Source organism: Zingiber officinale, chromosome 10A, assembly GCF_018446385.1.
Source record: "Zingiber officinale cultivar Zhangliang chromosome 10A, Zo_v1.1, whole genome shotgun sequence".
Taxonomy (NCBI): Eukaryota; Viridiplantae; Streptophyta; class Magnoliopsida; order Zingiberales; family Zingiberaceae; genus Zingiber; species Zingiber officinale.
The window spans coordinates 83,584,214-83,592,933 of record NC_056004.1 but is presented as its reverse complement, the minus strand read 5'-3'; the positions used below and the strand labels follow the sequence as shown (position 1 = coordinate 83,592,933).

General features: G+C 44.5%; 2 protein-coding genes across 2 annotated transcripts; one reads left to right on the top strand and one right to left on the bottom strand.

Annotated features, from left to right (window-relative positions):
• The first annotated feature begins 2,234 nt into the window (after positions 1-2,234).
• Positions 2,235-4,998, top strand: LOC122027034 (probable endo-1,3(4)-beta-glucanase ARB_01444). The gene has a single exon (XM_042585834.1). The coding sequence runs from the start codon at positions 2,532-2,534 to the stop codon at positions 4,755-4,757; it is 2,226 nt and encodes a 741-aa protein (XP_042441768.1). The 5' UTR covers positions 2,235-2,531; the 3' UTR covers positions 4,758-4,998.
• Positions 4,999-6,433: 1,435 nt separating this feature from the next.
• LOC122026740 lies at positions 6,434-6,973 on the bottom strand. The gene has a single exon (XM_042585463.1). The coding sequence runs from the start codon at positions 6,971-6,973 to the stop codon at positions 6,434-6,436; it is 540 nt and encodes a 179-aa protein (XP_042441397.1).
• Positions 6,974-8,720: the final 1,747 nt, after the last annotated feature.

Here is an 8,720-nt window from a genome sequence, read left to right as displayed (position 1 = left end):
GGCGCATTCTCTTCTTCTGTGTTTTCACGTCGCTGCCACCACGAAGAGGGGAGGGAGAGGGCTTCTTCGTCTCTCGCCGCCACCAGCGAGTGATGCCCGCCGATGATGATCGCCTCCGAGCCTCCATCTCTTTCCTACTCCAAGCTATCGCAATCCAGAACAGACGACGCCTCATGCCGCTGCTAGCGTCGCCTTCTCCCTTGTCGCCGGCGATTCACCACTCCCCTACTCCTCTACTCTCTCCTTTCTTCCTCTCTCACCAGCAGCCATCGCAGCCACTCCCGCCAACGCCTCCTTTGACTCCTCAAGCATAGGGAAGGAGGGGATGGTTTCGGGTGCCACCACCACAGCAGATAGGCCTCAGTCGCCTTGTCGCCTACCCACCAGCTCCAACGCTAGCACCTCCTATCCGCCAAGGCCTCTGGACTAGTGCCACTTTTCATTCACGCCGCCACTAGCATCATGACGTCATGACACCTTCGTTGCCTTTGACGCCAACGACAACCCCTCGCTCTCACGCATGAGGCCTAATGCAAGCCGCTGAGCTCTCCTTCCTCTTCCTCGCTCACACCACGCTTGATCTCTAGGACAACGCCGCTAGAGAGCACCGCTACCGCCCCAGGAGGCCTTCGGCTTCACCTGCAGTAGCCTCCTCCTGAGTTTACCGGCACGTCGACAGCCCACTTCCCTTGTCGTCGCTCACCCGAGCGCCTTTGCTGTGGGTCGTCTCCTCTTCTTCTTCTCCTCCTCTTTACGCAGCCACCGTTACAGGATATACTAGACATCACCCCACCTCGCGCAAGCAACAATTCCATAAGGGCGACGCCGTCCCCATTGCTTTGCGACGTACGACGCAGTCGTTTCCCTCTCGTTGCCTTCGCAGGCTGCCGCTATTGCAGTAAGCTACCACGTCAGGCCCTCTGTTCACAGTTGGCCATCGTCGGCACAACCCCGCTGCAATAGTCGTCTTCATATGCCATCTCCGGTGGCAGTTGTCACCCTTAGTACTCATGGTTGCCGTAGGTTACTGATCTTTTCGCTTCCATGGTGTTCTGGCCTCCACGTGCGATCAGGCCTGTGCATTGTGTTCTAACCCCGATCTAGTTTGTTTGTCTTATCTCGACCTACGTGCTGATATTTTATCCCGACCTGCGTGTCGAGGTCATATCCGGTTTCATGCCACCGCGTCCAGCTCCGCATCGTCAGATCCACTTTCTAGTCTATTCAGAGTCATCTACCCTTCCGGGTCAGGGCAACATGAGCAGCATCCCGACCAACTCATCAATCCACCAGAGGGCGTCCCCTTGGGCCATGGTACGTTATCGTACTCACTTTACATTCATTTCATTATTCTACTATTAGTCTGTTCCTTACATATTCGTTGGATTTTCCTCGAACATCAGGGTACTAGGGACCGGGACGACCCGATCGCTGGCTGTAGGTAGCGTTGACCAAAGGATTTCTGACGACTTGGTCAACATAGAAGCTATCTCAGCATACCTCCTTCGGACCATAGTGATTCGGTCAACATTCTATCTACTTCATCCAACGATATGTCTGACTCAGATTCCGAACAGGATCAACCTCTTACTTTTATTTATTCACGACTATCTAATATTACCCCCTCATTCATTTTATGAATCACCATTTTTATCAAATTATTTATTAATAATATTCATAAACATAATTTGCATTAATAAAATTCAATTTATAAATAAATAAATAAATAAAAAATTCAAAACGAAGAAATTATAAGCATAATATCAAACTCAAAAACCAAAAAAAAAAAAAAAATCTTAAAATATCAAAATCGTAAAAAAATCATAATTGAAACTCCATAATATCCAAATGAATCAAGAGTTCATAAAACAAATCAAGACAGAATCAAATAACAATTAATATGTCTCGTTTTGATTTGACTGGATTTTTAAATTTGTTAAAATTGCTAGCCTATATTAGAAAAAAAAAAGTCGGCATCTCGTAGGATTATCACGCGTATTACAAGCGCGTAGTGGTTGGCATGTCTTAATGCTATCCAATGCAATCATTTTCTCATTCGACAAATAGTCGATAAACTTGTGCAATAATAAGTAAATTAATTTATAAGTTATCGACATTATCTAATCTACTCACCCTATTAGATAAGAGGTGTTTTGAAAAGCAAAATACTATTATCTTCCTTCCTTGGAGGAGAACATCCAACGAAGCCATGTAATCCCTTTCTTGTAAACGCAATCCAAAGCCAAGATGAGACAAAAGAATCCACCTGTCTCATTCCCCCGTTCATGTCTTCAGGATCCTAATTACAAGCCAAGAAAGCGCCACCTTGTTTCCCTTGCAAACCAAGCAAGAACCAATTTCTCCCCCTCTTCCTCTCTCCCCTCTTCGTCTGATGAATCATCCACACCAAATTCAAATCCATGCAAACAGCTCGCGTTCCTGCTGCGAGTCAACCCTAAACCCCAAAAGCGAACCCCGAAATTACCCTAATTCCCATCATACATTTAGAAAATTAACAATAAATAGCGCAGATGATGAGGAAAGTGCGAAGGAAAATTAGCAGAGTCTCGTCCGTCATCCTCTCTCAATCTCTCAGTTCTTATTTTAACGCCGACAAGAAGAAGAAACCATCCTCACCTTCTCCTCCACCGCCGCCGCCGCCACCTGCAGCCAACATGCCATTCCACCACCGCCACCACCATCACCCTCCGTCCACCGCACCGCTCCCCACCGCCCCCTTCCTCTTCCCGAGAGCCAACTCCACCGTCCTCCCTGATCCATCCGCCTTCTTCTCCCCCTCCCTCCTCTGCTCCCCTCTCCCCACCAACTCCTTCTTCCAGAACTTCGTCCTCAACAACGGGGATCAGGCGGAATACATCCACCCCTACCTCATCAAACCCTCCTCCTCCTCCTCCCTCACCTTCTGCTATCCTTCTCGCTTCCATATCCCCGCCTACGTTTACCAGTCCTTCACCCCCGATCTCACCATCGGCGCCGCAGATGGCGGCGCCCGCCACGTCGTCTCCGCCTTCGACGATCTCAGCGTCACCCTCGATTTCCCCCCTTCGCTCCGCTTCTTTCTCGTCCGCGGAAGCCCCTTCGTCACCTGCTCTACCACTACCACCACCACGATTTCCATCTCCTCCGTCAACGCCTTCATCGATGTCTCCGCCAACGCCTCCTTCACCAAGCACACTCTCCGCCTCAACAGCGGGCAGACCTTCCTCTGCTACTCCTCCGCGCCGATGCGCCTCGCGCAGCAGGGCAACTCCCTCCTCTCCGCCCCAGGCTTCGCCGGTGTCGTGCGCCTCGCAGCTCTCCCTGATCCCGCCTATGAGCCCGTCCTCGATCGGTTCAGCGCCTGCTATCCGGTCTCCGGCGAAGCCTCCTTCACCCGGCCCTTCTCTGTGGAGTACAGGTGGGAGAAAAAGGGATGGGGCGACCTGCTTCTCCTTGCCCATCCCCTCCACCTCCGCCTCCTCTCCTCCGACGACTGCCGCGTCACCGTGCTCGACGATTTCAAGTACAATAGCATCGACGGCGAACTCGTAGGGGTCGTCGGCGATTCGTGGACTCTCAAGACCGACGCCATCTCGCTCGCCTGGCATTCGACAAAAGGCCTGAATGAGGAAGGCTATGCTGAGATTATCTCCGCCCTCTCTAAGGATGTCGACGGTCTGGCTTCTGCTCCCATCACCACCACCTCCTCCTACTTCTACGGCAAGGCGATCGCCCGTGCCGCTCGTTTAGCCTTGATCGCAGAGGAAGTTGGTTTCCCAGACGTCATTCCCTTCGTGCGACAGTTCTTGAAGCAAACCATCACTCCATGGCTGGACGGCAGCTTCAACGGCAACGGATTCCTGTATGACACAAAATGGGGAGGAATTGTCACCAGGCAGGGATCCACCGACTCGGGTGCCGATTTCGGTTTCGGAATCTTTAACGATCACCATTACCATCTGGGATACTTCCTCTATGCGATTGCCGTGCTCGCCAAGCTTGATCCGGCATGGGGCAGGAAATACAGGCCTCAGGCCTACTCCATGATGGCTGATTTCATGACCCTGTCCCGGAAGCAACATGCCAACTACACCCGGCTCCGGTGCTTCGATCCCTGGAAGCTGCATTCCTGGGCAGGAGGGCTCACCGAATTCGCAGACGGCCGTAATCAAGAGAGCACCAGCGAGGCTGTGAACGCCTACTATTCAGCAGTTCTCATGGGACTGAGCTTCGGGGACACCCACCTGGTGGCAATCGGCTCGACGCTCACCGCCTTTGAGATTAAAGCCGCAGAGATGTGGTGGCATGTGAGGGAGGGGGAAGGCATCTATGAGGACGACTTCAGTAGGGAGAATAGAGTGGTGGGAGTGCTGTGGAACAACAAGAGGGACAGTGGCTTGTGGTTTGCTCCTCCTGAATGGAGAGAATGCAGGCTGGGGATTCAGGTCTTGCCGCTGCTGCCCATCACCGAAGTCCTGTTCCGCGACGTTAGATTCGTAAAGGAACTAGTCAAATGGACTGTGCCTGCTTTGGCAAGGGAAGGAGTTGGCCAAGGTTGGAAAGGGTTTGTCTATGCTCTGGAAGGCATGTACGATAGAGAGACGGCGTTGGAGAAGACGAGAATGCTAACTGGGCACGACGACGGCAACTCCCTTTCTAATTTGCTCTGGTGGCTTTACAGTAGGGATGCCAGTGCCGCTGAGCAAAGCAGCTTCGGATGGGTCAGAGATGGTTGGTTTGGCCATTACTGCCATTGATGAGAGTGGCACTTTGGTAAGATGTTAAATGCTTCCTGCATGCTTTCTTTTCGTTATAAAATCGATGAGAACATGAAGATCAGAAGATTGCAAACCTGCCGCAGTTGATTTCTTCTTTGCTTGATACAGTGCTACTATGTCATTTTATTTCTTTTTTTATGTGTGTGATATGATTGTTATAATCTACAAAAGGATTATTCGCATTATAATTGAGATGATTGATGACTCTTTTGTGTGCTCAGTTAGATAATAGTATATCTATGAGCTTATTAAAAGAAAAAGTGAAATCGACACTGGGTCGTGCCTCCAGTATGGTATATTGCTGTCTGACAGGAAAATAAATTACGGGACAGTGGCAGTTTGGTAAGATGTTAAATGCTTCCTGCATGCTTTCTTTTCGTTATAGAATCGATGAGAAGATGAAGATCAGAAGATTGCAAACCTGCCGCAGTTGATTTCTTCTTTCCTTGATATAGTGACACTGTCATTTTATTTCTTTCTTTTATGTGTGTGATATGATTGTCATAATCTATACAAAAGTATATTTATGGTATTCGCGATTCGAACCCCAACTATAATGAATTTATAGAAAATTTTTCTTCAAATGGGGTATGTAACTAAAGGATGCTGACTTCTGAGTTGTCCGTTGCGAGCACTTCTCGATTTATTCTGGTGGCCGCTGGGAAACTTTCGTGGGGCTAGGTCGGCCACCCCAGGTTCGACGTTACCCAACTTGATTAATCATTTTTTTTTATTAAAAGAAAAAGTGAAATCGTTACTAGGGTCGTGCCTCTAGGGTGGTATCTTACTGTCTGAAAGGAAAATAAATTATCGGAAATTTCGTCTAACAACAACAGTATATGTTATTATATTTGAGAGGTGTTCTAACACAATCATTTTATGAAATGTACTATTTATTGGATAAATAAATTTATATTTGAGTGCACATTCTCTGCATGATTGATTCTTAAATTCATTTATTAATGTTCACAATATAATTCATATCATGAAAGAATTTATGATTGGATTACAATTAGTTTTTGATGTTGCAAGGAGTTTAATTATACTATTTATTGTTTATTTTTTCCTTTTCTAAATGTATTAAAATTTTATTAAAAATTAATTAAACTTTAATGGCACGTGTATAATTTTGATTATATGATTACCTGATAATCATATAACCAAGATTGGAATAAAATATAATCTTAATTTTATTTGGTTCAACCTAGTTAATGGTATACTCTAATTTGACATTTATTATATTACCCCTAATTGTATAATTAATTTGATATTTACTATATTATCCCTAGTTCAATTATATGACTAATTTTTTTACAATAAATTAAATTAAATTAATAATAATAATTATTATAATAATATTAATTAATAAGTTGATAATATATATAATAAATAAATATAATTGATTTATAATTTTTAAAATTTAAAATAAATATTTTAAAATATAATTAGATATTAACTGATTATATATATTTTAAATTTATATATATTTAGATATGTGATTAATTTTTTTTAAATTTTTTTTCCCTTTTTACTATGTTTCTCTATCATGGTCGATTTTTTCATGCTGACATCATCTCCAACGCAACAACGCTGCCTCTTCTGTAAGTCGTCGGCGCACCATGAGTCAGTTTCGATCAGTACTCGAAGAGCATGGATTAATTATGAACCATCTCTGCGAAGAGGAAGTAAAATTGATCGATGCCAGAGGGATCGACGATCAACTTCAACCCTGATCTCCTCCACGATGTGGTGTCGCGCGACCCCATGGGGCTGGGCAAGATTCTCCGCACGAAGTGCGTGACGAGGTTGACCACGACGAGCTCACGAAGGTTGTTGAAGCCAAAAAGGAAGACACCCCCGGAGGCAGTGAGGAAGTAGAGATCCTCGCCGGGGGCGACGATCGTGCTCATGATGAGGATCATGAACCACTGGTCGAAGTGGTCATTGAATCCCCGTAGTACGAAATCCCTAAGAGGCCTCTTCTTGTAAATGAAGAGACATCCGCTGCTACGATTGGGGCGTCCCTCACAGAGGTAGCGGAAGTCCTGAGTGGATACAAGAAAGGAGAGTGCCTTGGAGATGGATCGAACACGGAGAAGCTTTGGGAGGGCGAGGCGGAAGAAGATCTCGTGGAGAAACTCAGAGGGGAGAAGATAAGGGCTGACAATAGTGACGTCGCGATCGGCGCCCCTCATAATTTGCTCCTGCTTATCTCTTGTTCATCTCGAAGGGTAATTTTGAAAAAAATATTCATAACCCTAGAACTATGGAAAATCTAAGGTTTCCAACATTTTTTGATTTCGAGTTATATTCCCTGATTGCTGACGTGGTGGGAATGTTGCATTATCGGGATCACTAAGTACTTAAATCAAATAAGATTGTCGTTGATAATCTACTAAGAGCATCCACATCCCTATCCTATTAAAATATTTTATCCTAAATTTTGGATAGGGTAGTTAAATTTTTTTTGCATCAGCTGCCCTATCTATTCTCTAAATTTAGATTTGATGAATAGTGATTATCTAAATGAATGGAATGAAACTTACCCTAAAAGTAAAATAATATTTCTTTTCAATCTTTTTCTTTTCACTCATTCTTTTCAATCTCTCTCCTTCCACTTATTCCATAAATATAATAATAAAAAAATAGAAGAAAAAGAAGAAAATAATAAAAAAATTGAAGATAATATAAATTTTAGGGTAATTGATGTAGTGTGTAGTGAAAAATGATTGTCTAAATTTAATAAAGTGAGTTATTTACTCTAAATATTAGATATAGTGATAAGAAAACTGATGTGAGTGCTCTAAGGTTATAAGCAATAACTCCAACCAAACACACCATAAATATTGTGGGCCTAATATATTTGCATGCAAAATAAAAGAAGAAAGAGAAGAAAAGAAAATTAAGAGAAACTACATGCATATGGGATAGGAGAGAGAAGAGAGGAAAGAAAAAGAGAGAAAAATGGTAGATAAAAGAAAAACAACCGCAAAAGTTAGATTTATCAAGAGGATAGAATGAAAAGTGTACTTGAAAAGATACATCCTTTGGTAAACACCACAATAGCAAGCATTTTTGATCAATTCAAAAATATAAGTGCGTCTTTCGTTAAATTATCGAAAAAAGAAAGACACATTAAGAGCCTTATGACATCTCCAATTGAAAAACCTCAAAAATGAGGATTTTATATTTTCTATGTATCATATCATTATCACACCAAAAGTAAAAAAAATCTCACTTTTCTCTCCATAAGAAAAAACTGTTGTAATATAAAGCAATATAAGCAGTATTATATTCGCACAAAAAAATAACATGCAATAGACAGATAAATAAAGGAGTAGGGTTTAGAATATAGTTATCCGGTTGAAGCGTCGGCACGCCGATTGTCCTTAGAGAATTTATTGCCGCCTCACGGTGCAAAGGCTCTTCGGCAAAATTCCCCCAAGATCCGACAACCGCTCGTCTCGTCCGTAGGTGCACTCCAAAACGAACGCTACACTCGGACCCAACCTCAGATCGCTGGAAGACCAAGCCTCAGGACAAGAAAGTAGCGAAAAACTCGACGAGAAGAAAGCAGAAAATCGTACAGAATGAATCGCACAGAGAATGGAGAAGGAGGAGAAAGCTCGAGGCTTGAGTGAAGAATAGAGGGCTGCAAGTCCCCTTTTATTCACTCTGAGAAGATACGAAGCACTGCTTCGCTAGTGAGGAAACGCGTCTCAGTGTCGCGTTCCTTCCTCACGCGCGGAACAAAATTGAAAAACCAAACTATGGTTTGGTTTTGGTTCAGGTTCAGACTGAACCAAACCAGCAAAAACAGACCGGGCCGCCCGTGAGCGCAAGGCCCACGGGCTGGGGATTTGCACCCCCCCTGCGCGCGTTAATCGCGTACGTGACGCTCGGTTTATGGATTTCCGGCTCGAACCCCCCAAATCCACTCGA